The sequence below is a fragment of the Ranitomeya variabilis genome, chromosome 1 (genome assembly GCF_051348905.1).
Source record: "Ranitomeya variabilis isolate aRanVar5 chromosome 1, aRanVar5.hap1, whole genome shotgun sequence".
Taxonomy (NCBI): domain Eukaryota; kingdom Metazoa; phylum Chordata; class Amphibia; order Anura; family Dendrobatidae; genus Ranitomeya; species Ranitomeya variabilis.
The window spans coordinates 321,395,728-321,416,040 of NC_135232.1; the positions used below are offsets into that span (position 1 = coordinate 321,395,728).

The 20,313-nt window shown below is 43.2% G+C and overlaps 1 protein-coding gene across 1 annotated transcript in view; it reads right to left on the reverse strand.

Moving 5' to 3' along the window:
• Positions 1–20,313, reverse strand: part of LPCAT4 (lysophosphatidylcholine acyltransferase 4) — a 76,901-nt gene that overhangs the window by 39,617 nt on the left and 16,971 nt on the right. The window contains exons 2-10 of the mRNA XM_077298052.1: positions 8,247–8,389; positions 7,891–8,108; positions 5,662–5,774; positions 5,480–5,540; positions 5,327–5,385; positions 3,251–3,285; positions 2,867–2,921; positions 798–880; positions 567–692 (exon numbers count right to left, since the gene is read on the reverse strand). Of these exons, the coding sequence (XP_077154167.1) occupies positions 567–692; positions 798–880; positions 2,867–2,921; positions 3,251–3,285; positions 5,327–5,385; positions 5,480–5,540; positions 5,662–5,774; positions 7,891–8,108; positions 8,247–8,389 (893 nt within the window). The remainder of the gene's footprint in view (positions 1–566; positions 693–797; positions 881–2,866; positions 2,922–3,250; positions 3,286–5,326; positions 5,386–5,479; positions 5,541–5,661; positions 5,775–7,890; positions 8,109–8,246; positions 8,390–20,313) is intronic.

The following is a 20,313-nucleotide window of genomic DNA, read 5'->3' on the forward strand; positions in this document are numbered from 1 at the left end:
TGCACTCTGTTGCCAGCTTGTCACTTCTCTTTAGAGCCAGCAAGGGAGGGCACTGTCAATGTGCATTCAGAGGAATATAGCACAGGGAGCTCATACTGAGCAGATGTCAGAATTTACAACCAACTCATTATCAGGTGAGCAGGACTAGCCCAGCCCCTGAAACAGACATCACTGATGAGGTCTCATTTTAGAGAGTGTGGAGAGGCCTTTGACTCCTGATGACTGCTCATTTGAGTATCCCAGCATGCACTGGTGAATCTCAAGCAAAACGTTGTTAGAAGTTTAAAAAAAAAACAAAAAAAAAAAAAACGAAGAGATTACACTAAATAGGTACATTTGATATGAAATTCACCTTTGTTTTGGACTGCCACTTTAAAAGTTCAGCCGATTGGCACTGTTGTGGAGGGCCAAACCAGTTTCTCATGTGGCCCCTTGGGAAAACTAATTGTCCACCACTGCACTAAATTCATTATGAGACACATATTTAATTAAATTGGTGCATATTCAGGCTTCCTGTGCACCAGAATCAGATGTGGGATGTAACAAGGTAAGGTAACTCCACTTACCCTGCCTTCTTAAGAATTTTTCCAATTTCCCAGATCTTGGGGTCTAGTGGAACCTTTAAGTGCCCCACAGGGGATACTGGTGTGTCTCCAATCAGCTCAAACTCAGTTGCTGGTTTCTCTAAGGCCCTAAAATCATTAGATGAAAAAGTGACTGAGTACTTTATGTATTGTTCAAAGACTTCAAAGTCACATTCCTACTGGTGGTCATACGTGGTCCTGCCACTCACATACTTTGCCATAACTTTCTGTATGTTGTTGGCATATAACACAGGATCTGCTCTCTCTTCTGGACTAGGATTATACACTGGCAAAAACTAGAAAACAAAAGAGATCACATGAAAGAATCAATACACAAGCCAAACAAGTAGTATTGAGTACATTCGCTCATATTCTAGAATTCAGATCCTTGAAGGGGTTGCCCGCTACTTTTATACTGATGATCTATCCTTATAACCCATTTACACAAGCCAATAATTGGCAAACAAGAACCAACCCATACCTCATCTTGTTTGCATAAAGAAAAAAAAAAATCACTGCTATCGACAACCTGTCACCCCATGCATAGAGCCAACTGGCAGTGGTTTAATGGCCAAGAGAGGCTCAAGTAAATGGGCCATTAGAATGAAGCACTACCATTAAAACATTTTTATTGGCTATACCTGTGTAAATTTATATGTCATAGTGTAGGTGCGGCAAAAGTAGGCACAGTAATATACTGACTGCTGTCTTCCCTGGTCACATGGTGGCTATTCCGATTTCCAGGATCACACAGGGCTCCAAGTGGGAGCCAAAAGTCACTTGTACAACGCAAGTCTATAGAGCCTCACTGACACTTACGTTGCAAAAGTGACTTCTGTTCACACAGTGGGGCCAATTCATAGGGGCTGTGCACACCAGTCAGATTGAAGGGCTTGCTGGAGTACGAAGCGCCACTTCAGGAGTTCTGCATATCTCCTCAGTGGCATGCGCCTCACCAGAAACACTGGATAAATTTGACAGGGGTGAGTAGTACCACCCAGTCCTGGCTCCTCCTCAGCGCTGACCATTTTAGCAAAGTTGTTTCAAGCCAATGTGAAAAAGTCTTCGCAACGTGGAGTTGCGAAAAAAAAAGCACCTTCGCCCCATTCAAAATAAAACAATAAAAATTAAATCAGACATATTGGTATGGTATCGCCGCTTTCAGAATCGCCCGATCAATTAAAAAAAAAATAATAAAAAATTAACCAGATCTCTAAATAGCGTAGCTAGAAAAAAAAAAATCAAAACGGCTGAATTATGTTTTTTGGTTGCCGCGACATTGAATTAAAATGCAATAACGGGCAATCAAGAGAACATATCTGCACAAAAATGATTATTAAAAACGTCAGCTCGGCACGCAAAAAATAAGCCTTCACCCAACCCCAGATCACGAAAAATGGAGACGGTCTCGGAAAATGGCGCAATTTTTTTTTGTACCAAACTTTGGAATCTTTTTTTTTCACCACTTAAAAAAATAAAAAGAACCTAGACATGTTTGGTGTCTATGAACTCGTAATGACTTGGTCAGTTTTAGCATTTAGTGAACCTAGCAATAAAGCCAGACAAAATAACAGTGTGAGCTTGCAGTTAATTTAGCAATTTCTCCGCACTTGGAATTTTTTTCCCCCGTTTTCGAGTAAACGACATGCTAAAACTAATTGTGCCGTTCAAAAGTACAAGTCGTCCCGCAAAAAATAAGCCCTCACATGGCCATATTGACAGAAAAAAAAAAAGTTATGGCTCTGGGAAGAAGGGGAGTTAAAAACTAAACAGCAAAACCGAAAAAAGCTTCGGGGTGAGGGGGTTAATTGCTAAAATGTACAGGATCTTCTTAGTTTTCCTTATTTAGTCACATGGAATCCAAATGTCAGCAAACCCACAGAGAACAGTTCAATACTTAAAGGGGTTTTCCGGTCTAAAATTATAAGTCTGCAGCTGCTCTATGTGAAAGCAGACTTGTGAACCCTCACATTGCATGCACACTGAGGATTCGCTGGTGTCATTGCCGGGAATGGTGGTTGAGTGACTGCAAATATTCGATATGCATACTCACGGCCACAATCCAACTAGCTGGATGCAGCCTCACTCAATGCTAGTGTATTGAGAGAAGCCGGAAACAGTCTAGTTGGATTGTGGCTGGGAATGGCACAGGAGAAACCTCACAGCGTGTTGTGCAGGGATTCACTGGTATGCAGTCACAGAGGGACTGAAGACTTGTAGTTTTGGACCAGACAACCTCTTTAAAATGTTATTATTTTCCCCAGATTCTAAGATTTTCTCACCTCAATCTCCAAGTTGATGTAAAACTGAGACATTGTGAGCCAGAGGACCTTTAGCCTGTAAAAGATACAGTAAAGACTCACAAGGGAATGGTCTCCATGTTGAAAAATAACTATTGAGTGAAAGATGGGAAAGATAAATTAGAAAACAATAAGAAAAAAAAAGGACCCCCTGAACTGGTAGACTGTGTGAGGGGGAACATGCACAAATAAATCAGACAAGCACTTCAAAGTCCATCGATCCACAGTTTCTAAATCCTGTATTGATTTTTAGACAGTGTGATTTATGACAGAGCAATTTCAGGACTTCTATAGAAATGAGAACAGCGTATGGGGTGCAGACAGAAGTATATGGATGGAAACAAGTTAAGAGGAAATATTACTTACACTCCATTGCCTTTCCATGTCCAGATTGTTGCTGGCTGTGAATGGAGAAACACTGATTACTACTAAGGTTACTGAAGTAAACCAACAAACTCTTGAGTTAAAAAGGTGTCTCGCAGGAATTTAAAAAAAAAAAATATGTCATAGGAAAAGGGGTTTGTTACATAATAAAATTAAGAAGTGTTACTTGCTACTCTAAACCAGGACTACTTCAGGTCTCAGCTGGGATCTCAAGTGATAAAGACCCATCCATGCTTTCATCTGACTGCTAGGACCACAGATTGAGTTGAGGATCAGGTGACCAACCGATGGACCATTGTTCCACAAAAAGCCAACCGGTGGCCTCAGTAGTCAATGACTGAATTGACAGGACATCACCCATGGTGACAGTAAAGATCACCGCAGCAGTAACTATTTGGACTTTAAGGCTAAGTGCACACGTCGCAGAATTGCCGAGGAAGTTTCCGCGGCAATTCTGCAACTCCTGCTGTGGGTATATCGCATGCAGAATTGGCATGCATATTCCTAGCGTTTTGCAAGCATAATTAGCTTGCAGAATGCTAGCGTTTTCCAAGCGATCTGTAGCATCGCTTGGAAAACTGATTGACAGGTTGGTCACGCTTGTCAAACATAGTGTTTGACAAGTGTGACCAAGTTTTTACTATTGCTGCTGCCTATACAGCATCAATAGTAAAGATATGTTAAAAATAATAAAAAAAAAAATGGTTATACTCACCTTCTGATGGCCCCCGATCTCCTCAGTGGTGCACGCGGCGGCTTCCGTTCCTATAGATGTTTTGTGTTCAGGACCTGCGATGACGTCACGTGACGTCATCGCAGGTCCTTCACACAAAGCATCCATAGGAACGGAAGCCGCCGCGTGCACCGCTGAGAGGCGGGAAGACTCCGGGGGCCATCAGAAGGTGAGAATATCACTATTTTTTATTTTAATTCTTTTTTTTTTTACCAATTATATGGTGCCCAGTCCGTGGAGGAAAGTCTCCTCCACCCTGAGTACCAACCGCACATGATCTCCTTACTTCCCGCATTGTGGGCATAGCCCCATGCGGGAAGTAAGCAGATCAATGCATTCCTAGGTGTGCGGAATCCCCGAGATTCCGCAAATTTAATGAACATGCTGCGTTTTTTTCTGGAAAACGTTTCTGCTCAGGAAAACAACGTAGCATGTGCACAAAAAATGCGGATTGCATTCTATTAAATAGGATTCTTAATGTGAGCGTTTTTTTCGCGGTTTTATAGCGTTTTTATAGCGAAAAAAAAGCGACGTGTGCACACAGCCTAAGGGGGGATTCTCCTAATTTAAAAGTTCTTCTCCAATGAAAACAAAACAGCTCTATTTTCCTACCGGACTGGCACCTTTCCTCTGCATTCACTTCTGTGTCCCTTGCTGGTCTCGGTGCATCAGCATCCAGAGCGGGCGTCACGCAAGAGCTGCAGCCAATCAGCGGTCATAGATCAGCTGCAATTGTTACAGTCCAAACATGCTTTTGGATATTTTTGTTATTTGACTCCCTCCTGAGCTCATTAACAATAACTTTTAGGGTATGTGCACACGTTCAGGATTTTTCGCGCTTTTTTTCCCGCATTTTTGGGGGATAAAAACGCATAAAAAACGCATACATATGCATCCTATCATTTAGAATGCATTCCTCAATTTTTGTGCACATGATGCCTTTTTTTTTCCACGAAAAAAAAAGCTTTGTGGTAAAAAAAGCAGCATGTTCATTAATTTTGCGGATTTTTCAGGTTTTTCCCACTATTTAATGCATTGGGAACCTCCAGAAAAAAAACGCGAAAAAAAACGCATGCGGATTTCTAGCAGAAATGTCCGGTTTTTGTCAGGAAATTTCTGCAAGAAATCCTGAACGTGTGCACATAACCTTAAAGTAAGAGAAAAATGCCTTTAGGTAACGTGTGCATATTTTATATGATGCCTTCTATCTGTCAAATTTTGAAAAGGTCCTGGAAACCCCATTGACTATAAGAATATGGACAGACCTTTCCTTCAGTGAATCTGTTACCCACTTAAAGCCTCCATATTCTCTTGACTCAACTTACCAGCTTGTTAGGATATCTCATCAGCACTGGCTGTACAGGCACTCCAGCCACAAAGGCACCTGCGAAAAGGAAAAAGAAAAAAGATTGGTTTATAAGTGCTACAATAGGTTTTCCTAATTCAAGATCACATGTGAATTTATGGTATTTAGTTACCAGGTTTAAATTTCAGTAACACTTTTCCATTCCCATTTGTCCCTTCTGGGAAGAACAAAACCTGCAGAAAAAGATGCAACAACTCAAGTATTGGAAGACACAGAATTAAGAAGCCAAAGAAGGAAATAAGAAAGTCATTTTGTAGACAGAGTGCTCTAGTGAGCAGGAATTAAGACTCCAACCTGAGGCCACTCTCCGTGTGAGGTCGCGCGTCTCTTGACTTCCTCCACCACTTTTTTCCGCGATGCGGGGTCATGACGGGATACCATAATAGATTGATTGAATCGAAGGAGAGCTAGAGGAGACATGAGAAAACTGTAGCAAAATTCGGTTCAAATGGTAACTTCTGAAATCCTTTACAAGAGCTCAACAAAACACATTACTTGTAATAAGGAGGAGTGGGCATGGCTTCTACAGGATACAAATGTGCTTTTATAATTACCTTAAATCTTATTTTATAAGCCATTCCGTCCACGTGGATATGATCTCAGGCATACTCGCCACATGATGGATACTGCAAGCATGACTTTCATGTTCCTACAAATTATCCTGAAATCCTCTACTAGTTTCTCAGAGGTGCCTATGCATGTAGAACATAGACAGATCAACAGGACACAGGACAATGAAAATCTAAAACGCTTCCTGACCAATAATCTTGTCCAGCTTGCCAACATAGGAAGGATGCATGGATTAAATGGTTAACAATAAGCTCTTGCTGGGCAAAGTCTCTCCCAAAGATTGCCGTATGGTCTCATGGCAAAGTGAGCCAATCTTGACTGATGTGCAAAAGGACCACTTCTGAATTAATATTCCCTTTAAAAGAAGAACTCCCATAAACCATATTGCCTAGACTTATACATAATACAGTATGAGTGTGTTAATATAATCACCGGTCAATGTCTTCCCCCGTTTCCACCACAGCTCCGGTCCGCTTCTAACTCATGTGACTACTACTGCGACTTGCTGGATATCGGGAACTTGCTGTTACCATGCAAGTCTATTGAGTGTCAGAACGAGACTATAGGCTTAAGCCCCCGTCACACTAAGCGAGGTCGCTAGCGAGATCGCTGCTTTGTCACAAGTTTTGTGACGCAACAGCGACCTCAGTAGCGATCTCGCTATGTTTGACACGTAGCAGCGACCAGGCCCCTGCTGTGAGATCGCTGGTCGTGTCGGAATGGCCTGGACCTTTTTTTGATCGTTGAGGTCCCGCTGGGTAGCACACATCGCTGTGTTTGACACCTTACCAACAACCTCGTTGACGACTCAGACACCGACACATAGGTGTGCATTTGCGTTGCCTTTTCCGCACCCCTCCGCTCCGATTGGTGGTCGCTACTGCGTTCTGATTGGCGGTCATGCCTTCAACAGAAGGCGACATAGTAGCGCTTCCATCCTTTGTTCCTGACCGCATGGTGGTTTGCAGATCGTTGTAGAGTTCTCCGGCCTGCGACTCCTCTTCGATTTATCTATTCTTCAACGGTTCTTCTGACACCTATATTTTCTGCAAACCACCACGCGGTCAGGAACAAAGGACGGAAGGGCTATTGTGTCGCCTCATAAGGCAAGGTCGCCACCAATCAGAACGCAGTAGCGACCACCAATCGGAACTGAATGGGCGCGGAAAAGGCAACGCAAATGCACGCCTGTGTGACTACAACGTCACACAGGACGTCCCTCATCGAGGTCTGAATCGTCATAATAGCTGCCATGTGACAGGGTCACAACGACCAACGACATCGTTGTACAGGTCGCTACAGGTCGCCGCATCGCTGCTGCGTCGTTGGGAAGATCTCACTGTTTGACATCTCACCAGCGACCACATAGCGACGCAGCAACGATCCCTGACAGGTCGTATCGTTGTCGGGATCACTTTAGCGTCGCTAAGTGTGACGGGGCCTTTACATTGTAATAATGACTTCCGGCTCACATAGCTCTCAGTGATCCGGCAAGTCTGGATAGAAGTCACGTGATCCAGAAGCAGCACTGGATACTAGAGATGACAGTGATCGGTGAGAAAATTAATGCACTTCCATTACATATACATTTAGACAGGTGTTAAACATTTTGTGGGAAGCGCTTCTTTAAAGGGAGTCTGTCAGCACAGAATAACTGTACAAACTATGTACAGGCGCTCGGTACATCATGGTGTGGCCAAGAATTAAGTGCACCCTCCCAACTGCTTGTTTTCCATCCATCGCTGCCCTTTTCGGGCTCTATAAAGCCAGATCCTTCAAACAAGAGTGGGGGAGAAAATGAGAGCTAGAGGGAAAAGTCACTTAGGACGCACCGAGCACCTACGCTTGGTTTGACAGTCATTCTATGCTGACAGACTCTCTTTAAGCTTATGAGGATTTGTAAGATTACCCAGATGCACTGGGCCTTTCATAAATTACAATTATTCTGCTCACCTCCAATCACAGGAATGTTGAGATTCTCCACTCTGGACACAACGGATGGGAGGTCACACACCACAGTAACAATGGGATCAAAGAAGGTGGAGTGAGGGGCCACAACCAGAAGTGGGGCCTCAGAGCTGGAGGCACGGCGTCCACGGATGGTGATCCAGTGGAAACCACACATGAAGAACATAGTGCGGCTTAGAAGGTAAATCAGATGATGCAGAATGCTGTGTGCATAAGGAGACACATGGAATGGGAAATGGAGGGGGAAGAGATGGGAATAAATGAACATGTTGCATTCCATAATGAGGACATAGAACACTATATTCTTCCACTATAACTACTAGGAATAGCTTTGAACTTACGTGCGTCTGTATCTTATTGGGTGGCTGAGATCTTCCTTGGTCATCCCAGCCACGCGCAGAGCGGCAATTGGCCACATCAGAAAGAGGAAGATGGCAGCCAGTAGGAAACGTAAGGGGAATAGTATTGGACCCAGAACATAGAACTAAATGAAAAAAAAAAAATACAAAGAAACAATGAATAAAACAGTACATGACTGACAGGTCTACAATATGCAATTCCTGTCCTGCAAAGAGCTCAGACCAACATATGTTTATGCCCAACATCCATTTAATTTTTTTATTGCTTTACCAATAGGGAACAAGGTGCTCACGACTAACAAAAGGATGATAATCTATTGCATTACTGATATTTTTAGCAATATCATCTGAACCATATGAATTCTTTGCCTTAGATACAAGCCGTCAGAGCAGGTGATGGGCGCCTGTAAGGTTTCCCTCTGAAAAGCTAATAAATAATTAAATGTTTCCGAACTACAGATCATCATCTAAACTTGATCTCGGTATCTAGGTACACTTTAAAATGACTCAAGTGAAATTGAAATGGTCAAACATGGGGAGGGGGGCCATTTGCTAGGAAGTCCAATTTAGAGATCAATGTAAACATCCTACTAATTGGCTTTCTAGGCCTGAAGCCAAAACTACACAAGCCAAAGATTGCAAGAATAGACAGTGACAGAACCCAGTTTCATACAATGTATATCAGTTTTATTTTAAGCATTTCTATTATCTTTTGGCCTCTTGAAGTGTAATAAATATGGACAGAAAGCATAGGTTAACAGAACATACCTTGCGTGCAAGTTATTCCTGATAGCTGCACCTTGTATTAGAGGCTTGGAGGATTTTCCAGTGTGTTTGAGATCTCTTTGTACTCAGGTTATATAGGAGCCCAACAGCCATGAACATTCTAGGTCAACTCTCTCCTGCAGGTCTCCCCTTTAAAGGTATGGGGCCTCCTATATTCTAAAGATATTCCATGACTGTTTGGCTGGATTAGCCCTTTAATCACACTTGTTTTGTAAATGGACTTTTTCACCAACTATAGAGAAGTAGTCAATACAAAACATCAATGATCAAGAATGTCACTGACTTGCAGGGCTTGGGCACCTGTAATAAAACATCTCCAGTGCTGGATCATAACAATGAGAGCCGCAGCCCAATTGTTCTACAGATTGTGGGGCCCAGCTCATTGACAAGCAACAAGATTTTCCTAATTAAATGGATCTGCCTGATCATTAATAACTATAGAAAGTGTAAACCAGTTTTCTTTTCATTGTGAAACAAATAGCACAAAATAACTGAAAATTTCTATTCATCCCCCTCAAGTCAGCACTTTGTAGAGGCTCCTTTTGCAGCAATTACAGCTGCAAGTCACTTTGGATAAGTCTCTTATCTTGCCACTGGCATTTCTGCCCATTCTTCAAGGCAAAACTGCTCCAGTTCCTTTAAGTTAGATGGTTTCCTCTGGTGAATGGCAATCTTCAACTTTGACCACAGATTCTAAATTGGATTAAAGGTCTGGGGCTTTGACTAGGCCACTCAAGACATTTACACGTTTCCTCTTAAAACCACTCAAGTGTTTCTTTAGCGGGATGGTTTGATTATTGTCTTGTTGGAAGGTGAACCTTCATTCCAGTCTCAAATCAGTAACAAACCGAAACAGGTTATGCTCAAGAATATCCTAGTAGTTTGCACCATCTATCTTCCCCTCGACTCAGACCATTTTCCCTTTCCCTGATGCTGAAGAGCATGATGCTGCCGCCACCATGTTTCACTGTGGGGATGATATTCTTGTGATGTCGAGTTATTGGTTTGCTGCTAGAAATAGCGTTTGCATTGGGGGCCAAAAAGTTCAAGTTTGGTCTCATCTGAACACAGCACCTTCCTCCATAAATTTGGAGATTCTCCCACATGTTTTGGCAAACTCAAAATTAGCCTTACAATTTTTGTGTGTAAGTAAAGGCTTTTTTCTGCCCACTTTTCCATAAAAGGTCACCTATGGAGTGTACAGCTTATTGTGGTCATATGGACAGATACTCCATTCTCTGATTGGGAACTCTGCAGTTCCTTCAGGGTTACCCAAGATCTATGTGCTCCTCTCTGATATCTACCTTGCCCAGGATGAGCGTTTTGGTAGGAGCTCTCTTGGTAAGTTTGTTGTAGTACCATATTCTTTTCATTTGATACTTTATATGATGGTGCTCCAGGGGGATCATCAGAGATTGGGATTTTGGGGGAAGATCTCATCGATCTTCATGGTACTTGATTAGTGGTGCCACTTGATTAATAGTATTGCTGCCTCTGTGGCCTTTCAGAAAAGGTATGTATATACTGACAGACCATGTGACAGATTGCACACAGGTGGACTTCCCTTCACTAAGCATGTGACTTAAGGCAATTGCTGCACCAGAAATTTTTAGGGGCTTCATAGCAAAAAGGGGTGAATATATATGCACATGACAATTTTTAGTCATTTGATCCCATAAATTTAACTTATGCCTATATTTTTCTCACTTCAACTTAGACCATTTAGTGTTGATGCATCACACAAATCAGATTCTGACAATATTTCAACACAGGTTGTAATGCAACAAAATAGGTAAAAAGCCAAGGAGGGGGGGGGGGTAAAAAAAAATGTCACAAGCCACTTTATAAAGGAAACATTTAGGTTCAGTTCTAAGGCTGGTTTCATACTTGCGTTTGGCTGGTCCACGTATATGGCTGCAAACATCCTCCGGTAAGCTCTGCCTACCCTCTGCATGCGTCCTGCGTACCTATCTTTAACATTGGGTACGCAGGGACATGTGTTGTATGTGGATGCATCCGCATGTGGCATTTTGAAGTGCCCGCCGACTGTACGGGAATGCTACTTTTTGCGTTTCCGTGCGGTCAGCAGGCAAGTCAAAATGCCGCATGCGGACGCATCCGCATACAACACATGTCCCTGCATACCCAATGTTAAAGATAGGTACGCAGGACGTAACTGCGTACGCAGCCACACAGGATGTACGCAGCCACACGCGGACCAGCCAAACGCAAGTGTGAAAACAGCCCAACAATGACTTTCTTTGCACAGCGAAAATATCCAGCGTCAAATGCAGCGTCTTAACAGTTCCATCAAAGAGGATGGGTTTTATAGAAATCTCATGTCAACTGGATTTTTTTTGCAGTGTAAAAACTGACCTAAAGGGCAGAGGGCACAACAAAAAACGGTAATTAGTCTTACCGGTAATAGTATTTCCAGGAATCCATCCTGACAGCACCATGGAGGTTGTCTTCTTATCCACAGTGGGACAGGAAACCACGAGCATAAAAGGACCCTCCCCTTACCAATCATCAGTGATTTTCAAAGTACCACATCTGGATGGATGCCAAAAAGAAAATTTTATTTAAACACCAACAAGATACAAATGTTTACGTCACATTAGTTCTTAGAAAATTAGCATGGGAAGGGAAACTAGCAGTGCTGTCAGGATGGATTCCTGGAAATACTATTACCGGTAAGACTAATTACCGATTTCCAGGTCATCCACCTGACAGCACCATGGAGAAGTACCAAAGCAGACTACTTCCTAGGGTGGGAATACTGCCTGGAGTACCCTCCTGCCAAAACTCAATTGCGTTGACATCACGTCTAGTTTGTAATGTTTGGAGAACGTACTAAGATTTGACCAGGAAGCGGCGTTACAAATTTGCTCTGCTGAAGCCCCCCCCTTTTCTGCCCATGAGGCTGCCATTGACCTAGACGAATGTGCTGATATATCCCGGCGGATCCTTCCCCCGGGCTTTATAAGCCGAAATTATTGTAGATCTAATCCATCTCGCGATTGTGGATTTAGACACCTTTCTACCCTTATTTGGGCCTCTAAACTGAACAAAAAGATTATTATCTACCCTCCAGGGTCCTGTAACCTCTAGGTACTTAAGAACTGATTCTCTAACGTCCAGGCTATGGTAAAGAGACTCCTTTTGATTTCTGAGTGACTGAAAAAAGGAAGGAAGTATGACCTCCTGATTGATATTTGATTCGGAGACCACTTTCGGGAGGAAAGCTGGGTCCAGTCTCAGAACCAATCTGTCATGAAAGACCTGTAAATATGGGTCCTGAATAGAGAGGGCCTGAAGCTCTCCTAGTCTCTTTGCCGAAGTAATGGCTACAAGAAAGGCCGTTTTTAGGGACAATTTACCTATGTCTGGATTATCCTCTGAATCAAACTGAATTTTACACAATTCATTAAGGACTAAATTTAAGTCCCATGGTGGAATAGTTTTCCTTATTAATGGTTTTAGTCTTGTAACCGCCCTGGAGAATCGACTTATCCATGGGTGAGCTGATAAAGTGCAATCATAAAAAACACTAAGGGCCGCTACTTGTACTCTTAAAGTACTAGGTCTAAGACCTGCGTTAAACCCTGCCTGCAAAAAGTCAAGGATTTTAGGTATATTAGGCAGGTCAGTATCGACTGTAGTTTCTCCACAGTAGCTGCAGAATTTTTTCCAAATTTTGGAATAGATTGAAGAGGTTACTGGCTTTCTGCTTGCTTTTAATGTAGAAATCACCTCATCTGATAAACCCTTTGCCCTTAGGACTTGCCGCTCAGGATCCAGGCTGATAGATGAAGGGTTTCTGGATTCCGGTGAAGAATGGGACCTTGAAAGAGGAGATCTGTTCTTTGCGGAAGAATAATTGGTTTCTCCTTTGACATCTTTTTCAGTAAGGCAAACCAACTCCTCTTCGGCCAGTACGGTACCACGAGCAGGACCTTGGCTTTGTCTTCTGCAATTTTCCTGAGAGTTCTTGGTATTAGTGCAAGTGGAGGGAACGCATACAATAGACCTTTTTCCCATGATTGGGAGAAGGCATCGACTCCCGCCGGGTTTTCCTGAGGGTTCAGCGAATAGAAGATGTTGACCTTTGCATTCTGTCTGGTTGCAAAGAGGTCTATCTTCGGGTTTCCCCAACGATGACACAAGTCTTTGAAAACCTCGTTGTTTAACTCCCATTCTGTTGCTAGAATCATCCTTCTGCTCAGGAAGTCCGCCACTTGGTTGCTGGAACCTTCCAAGTGAACAGTAGAGATCGAGAGTACCGTCACCTCTGCCCACCTGAAGATTCGTTCCGCCAACTGTTGTAGAGCCCTGTGCCTCGGACCACCCTGATGTCGAAGGAAAGCAACTGCTGTTGTGTTGTCCGAGAGTACTTTTACATGTTTGTTCTTCACCAAGGCTTGTGCTGAAGATAGAACCTTCCAGACTGCGAGCAGTTCTCTGAAATTTGAGGACCGTGTACTGTCTTCCCGAGTCCACTGACCCTGGTAGTACCTTCCCTGGATGTGACCTCCCCAGCCTTGCTGACTTGCGTCCGTGGTAATTATCACCTCGGGAACATGATTCCAGGTCACTCCTTGCCTGAGATTCTTGGGATCTGTCCACCAACGTAACGAAGTCTTCACTTGGTTTGGTAGATGTATCACTTTGTCTAAGGAACTTTGTTTTCTGTCCCAGGACGAGAGAATCGCCTGTTGAAGCCGTCTGGAGTGAAATTGACTCCAATTTACACAAGGCATGCAAGCCGTCATCAGCCCCAGGATTTTCATGGCATCTCTGATGGAAATTCTGCTCTCTGTAAAAAGATGAATCTTGTCTATTATGCCTCGCAGTTTTTCTTCTGGCAGAAAAGACATTCTCACGTTTGAGTCTAGTATGACTCCGAGGAATTTTATCCTCCGTTTGGGAACTAGATCGGATTTTGCCCAATTTATGATCCATCCCAAGTTCTGCAGAGTGGAGATTACGAACTGACAGCCGGTTCTGAGTTGACTTACTGTGTCTGCCACCACTAAGAAATCGTCCAGATACGGAACGATTATGATATTTTGATTTCTTAGGTAGGCTACTACCTCTATCATAATTTTCGTAAAGACCCTTGGGGCCGAAGCTAGACCAAACGGAAGGCAGCGAAACTGGTAATGAAGGACTTTTCCTTCTTTTTCTACTGCGAATCTCAGATATTTTTGGTGGTTTAGGCAGATAGGAACGTGGTAATACGCACTCTTTAAATCTAAGGTGCACATCACCACCCCCCTGTCCAAGAGGAGAATCGTAGATTTTAGCGACTCCATTTTGAATCGTTTGTACACAACCCATGAATTTAGGTGTTTGAGGTTTATAATGGTTCTCGACTCCCCCGAGGGCTTTATAATGGAAAATAGGCTTGAATAAAACCCCTGTCCTATTTCTTGGGGAGGCACTGGGACAATCGCGGCTGTTTTTAGTAGATCCTGAATATCCACCCACATGGGAGATGAGGAAGCGAGATGGGAGCTGGAGATTAGGAATTTCCGTGGGGGAGGGGAGGAGAATTCTATTCTGTAACCCCGAGCCACTAGTTGTAACACCCATGGGCTTGTAGTGATTTTTTGCCAGCCCTCCAGAAAACTGGTTAAACGCCCCCCCACACTGGTGGCGTCACTTCCTGTGGTAACCTGATGTTGAGCCTGAAAAGGTGGATTCTTTACTTTTAGTTTTAGCTTCTCCACCCTTTGGTTAACTCCACCTTCCTTGTTTCCCTTTTCCCCTATAGTCAGTTCTCTGATTAAACCGTGACCTCCGAAAGGGCTGAAACTTTTTGCGTTTGTCCTCTGGGAACCCCTTTTTATCATCTGACGCTTTCTCTAAGATGTCGTCTAGTACCGGCCCAAATACCCTCCCACCTGAAAATGGGATGGCGCAGAGCTTATTTTTGGAATGTACGTCCCCTGACCAATTTTTAAGCCAGATCGCTCTTCTGGCCGCATTTGTTAGGGATTGATTTCTGGCCGTAAATCTTACTGATTCTGCCGATGCGTCTGCTAGAAAATCTGTTCCCATTTTAAGAAGGGGAAGGGATTTTAATATAGCTTCCCTAGGGGTTTTAGATGAAAGTTGCTCCGCTAGGTCATCTACCCATAAGTGCATAGACCGTGCTATTGATGTCGCCGCTATGTTTGCACGCATCACAGCTGCTGAGCTCTCCCAAGCTCTTTTTAAGAGACTGTCTGCTTTCCTATCCATAGCCTCCTTCAAGTTAGATGAGTCCTCGAAGGGTATTGCAGTTCTTTTGGAGACTCTAGCTAGAGGGATGTCTATCTTGGGGACATCCTCCCAGTCCTTGACTTCCGCTGGATCAAATGGGAGGCGTAATTTAAAGTCTTTTGGGATAATTAGGCGTTTTTCCGCCTCCTCCCACTCTTCCAGAATCATTCCGCGAATATGAGCATTAACGGGAAAGACTTTTGAGGTCTGAGCTCGTAATCCGCCGAACATCTCATCTTGTATTGAACGAGAAGTTGGCGGTTCTTCAATTTGCATGGTGTGCCTCACAGCACCTAGCAGCTCATCCGTGTCCACTGAAGAAAATAAGTATTTTTTCCCTTTCTCAGGGGGGTCTCTAAACTCGTCTTCCTCCAGATCTGAATTGGACAATGCTCCTTCAGACGTAGAGTCCGAATCCCTCATTCTCTTCCTATTATCCGACTGTGAGGGTTGAGGAGTCATTAATCCAGAGACTGACACCTGCACCTCCTCCCTGATAATAGCCCGCATGTTAGACATGAGAGAGGCCTGCTCTTCACCCAGGATACGGTTAGTGCAGGGTTCACACAGGGGTTTTTGCCATGTGTCTTTTAACTTAATGGAGCATATAGGGCACTTCTTATATTTCCCCTTCTTAGCCACGGTGGCGGGGGCTACCTATAATAATAGAAACAGCCCCGTTTTAGAAGGATGTGCATGGAATCGGGAGGTAAGCATAAGCAGTCGCCCTTTTTAGGGGACTTACGTGCGCCTGATTTTCTCCCTCTATCCTGGCGGTATCCTCCATTTCGGATCATGTGCAGGATAGATCCCTATACACTCTTTTTACCTTTATACTTGAATCCTGGCGTTGGAGCGTTCGCGCTCGCCGGCATGCCCCGGAAGTGCTCCGCCTCCACCATAGAGACGGAGACGCCGACCCCGCCCTCCGCTGACAGCGACCCGGAAGAGGCTATGCCGCTACAGCGCTCCAGTGATGCGGTGAGCCGCCGGGCCGCCTGCCTGTTCACAGGAGCGGACCTGGGAACGTTCGGGTGGCGTGCACGGTCCAGAGCCCCCGGAGGAACCGACCGGCGATCCCAGGAGCAGCGCTGCACTGGGTAAACTGAGGGACCCTGTGTCGGGTTTCAGCACATGGGGTCTTGTAGTGGGAAGGGTAAATAAGGGCCTAAACCCCCCGATCCACACTCCCCAAACGGAGCCTGCCGGAGCTCGTAGTTCCTATCCAAAGTGGGACAGGAAAAACACTGATGATTGGTAAGGGGAGGGTCCTTTTATGCTCGTGGTTTCCTGTCCCACTGTGGATAAGAAGACAACCTCCATGGTGCTGTCAGGTGGATGACCTGGAAATATGATTTCATGGGGGTGGTATTAATGCTGTACAAAAGGCAAATACATGATCATAGAGAAAAAGATTGCACCGAAACCTGCATGGGGTACACAAAATGAAGAAGTTTAAGTATAAAAATATGACATTTCTAGTGAATCAGAAAATACACTGACAATCATTAAAAAGTACAAGAATGTACAAACAATCGGGGTGTTGATAAAATAATCCAAAAAGAATGAACCCCAAAATATCGTACATGAGCCTGTAAGTAATGAACCTGAGGCCTCTGTAGGCGCCAATGAAGCATAGCCACTGCACCAATACAATGGCTGTATACCAGTCTGCAATTACTCAGTGTGGCTCTAGATTGCCAAATTGTGACACCACACAATGTCATGATACCCCATGCAGGTGATTGGTCATGTGACCGCTTGTATGCGCTTTGCAGACTTATGTTCACTAGAGTACCCTCCGCTTCTCAAGGTTTCAGCAGAGGAAAGTCTAGTAGGCATGTGAAAGAAAGTGTGTAAATCGCATATAATGTGCTGACGTGATGGTCCACCCACACAGGGAATAACAGTCACATCGTAACAATTCAGCAGTCTGTAGACAGAGGGATTGCAGACTCTTCTTAACAGGAATCAGTCACCAAGTTTTCACTATGTAATCTGAGCTCACCATAATGTAGAAGCATAGAGCTTGCAGTCATTTTGAGAAAATCCCTATTTTCTCTGCTGCAGATCTACCAGTTCTCTGAATGCGGAGTTCTGTGTAACAGTATTGGCAGCATACTGTGTATACTGTGCATGGACAGAAAGCAACCAATCAGTGGTGGGGTTACACAGAGCTCATGAATATGCTTGACTACATGGCAGAAGGTTTACTAGTCCTCTACTCAATCTCCTGCTGATAAACAGGGATTTTATCAGGGCTAATCTAAACAGCCCAGTGACATCACTGGAATCAGCGTTTCTGCCCAACATTATGCTCCTCTCAGATTAGGTGGTGAAAAATTCCCTTAAAAGAACTCCCATTAAAATTTGTATCCTCTTACTATATTGCAGTCACATTATATAGCATTGTGTACTTACACTTGTTCATTTTGCCTTTATACCAAGTTACAATGGTGTTCAAAAGTCCTGCATAGGCGTGAAGAAAACTATGTTTCATACTTCTGCATCTCTACAGTGAAACTGGTGAAACATATATGTTTTTGTAATCCCTCATTGTATGCCATACTCATTTTTGAATGTCCCAAGTGTATATATATATTGTTATGGTATGCACATTTTTGATATTTTTTTACAGCATAACCATACCTACACCAGTACAGTGTGTAGAATGGTGAACAGGTTTCTAAGTTCATTAACTTCCAATGCAAGTTCACACAGACTTAAATTTTACTTTTTAAGATTTATTATTTTTTATTTAATTCAGAGACCTGAAAAGGGCCTTTAGAGTGCATCTTTAGCTTCTAATACTTTATTGGCCAGCCTTTGCTCTTGAGCACCAGCTTGCATCTCTGTGGCATTGAATGAACAAGCTTCTGCAGATGTTCACGAGTGATGATGTGGTTCCAGGCCTGTATCAGAGCCTCAATCAACTCACTCTTGGTCTTTGGCTGTTTTCTAGATATCTCTAATGATACCTTGTGCCACAAATTTTCAATTGGATTGAGGTCTGGGGACTGAGCTGGCCAGTCAATAGTAGCCACCTTGTTCTTTTTTTCCATTCCGTTACTGTCTTAGCTCTGTGACAAGGAGCATTATCATCCTGGAAGATATAATCCCCTGAAAACAGGTGTTGAGCAGAAGGCAGCATTTTCTTATTAAGGATGTCTATGTATTTTTTTGTATTAACCATACCCTCCACAATATGAAGCCTTCCAACACCATTGGCTGCCATACAGCCCCAGACCATTACTTTCATCGGATGTTTCACAGAGAAGCTCAAACACTGGCTTGTACTCTTCATGTGGGAACCTTCTCACATAAGACTTGCCATCATTTCCTAAAATGCAAAAAGTGCTTTCATCACTAAATAGCACTTTTTCCCACTCCTCCTTCCTTCATTTTAAATATTTCAATGCCCACGATCCTCCGCTGACAAAAATCTAAAGGCTCCCATCATAAAACTCTACAGTATGATTCACTAGATAGACCAACAGATAAAACAAACAAACAAAGCAGCAGATGTGATGCAATGTAATTGGCTGCCATATCCAGGTTATGATTGGTCACAAGAACCACATCTGTGATTGGCTAATTTTGGATCTGAAGCTGTACAATATTTAGTTGTGCTTTCAATTCCCATATTGTTGCAATAATTTCAGGCAAAACTGCTTCAAAAGCTAAAAATATTACAGGGAGAGAATGCAAAATTGTATTCTGAACAAAACCATATATAATATGTCATATTAGCATCGAAGATATTTGACAGAAAACGTTTAAAACTTGAAAAATCAATTTATCCTATGCAGGACTTTTGAACGCCACTGTAATTTCTCTATTTCCATGTTAGTCTATGAAATCATGTAAGTAAAAACGGATTAGCTGAATCCTAAACGCTAGAAACAGGAAGTTCATTTTCTTTGCGTAAGTCATGAGTGACTGCAGCAAAAGTCAATGGTTTAAGAGTGAGTCAGGAGTTGATGAGTGGGAGGATTTATTCAGGGACAAGAGACTTCCTGTTTCTACATAGAGAAAAGAGAAGAATTATGTGGGTAGAAAAGCAAAATGAGCAACTAAGTACACAGTGCTATATAATACAATGACCAATATATTAGGAGAATAAAAACTGTGATGGGAGTTTCTTTAAGACTGGACAACCCCTGTACTGTTGGTATTGGCACTGCTCCCGTGTCTGTGCCATCCTACTGGGGTCAGAACACACAGATAACTTTTAACAGTATGTGCAGATACAAGGAAAGATTTTAAGGGGCTGTCCACTACTGGACAACCACTTCTGAATGCCAAACAAAACACCACATACTTGTCTCCTGAGCCAGCAGTGCATTTAAAGTCAACAGGAGGAGACCTTGCCCAATGAGGACAATCTTTCCTAAGGCATACTTTCACCCTACATGGAAGGTCATCATACATACATAAGCCTACACAATGCAGATCATTTAGGTTGCCATTATACTGTAGTCAGCATGTGACCCTATACAGGGATATTTACGGATCTGACAAAAGCATTCATGTGTAGACTCTAGATAGTGGTTTCTATTCTTTTACATCCATGAGCTTTCACAAAGTTCAGCATTATCAGCCACTTATCACATTTTATAGCTTCACCCTAGCTGAATACGAGGTAAGGTGTGAAGATAGCTCCCATTCGATTACTCCTATGTAGATAAGAAGAATTTATAAGCAATGGCAACAGTGGCACACCAAGGGCGTCATAATAATGTGCCAGCATTCTCAGTGCCTGATGATGCAATTCTTGGTCCAGTCCTCTAATACTCTTAGGTTGTGTGCACACGTAGCAGATTTTTCGCGTTTTTTTCGCGTTTTTTCACTATAAAAACGCGAAAAAAACGCTCACATTAAGCATCCTATTTAATAGAATGCAATCCGCGTTTTTTGTGCACATGCTGCGTTGTTTTCCTGAGCGGAATTGCATTCCAGAAAGAAATGCAGCATGTTCATTAAATTTGCAGAATCG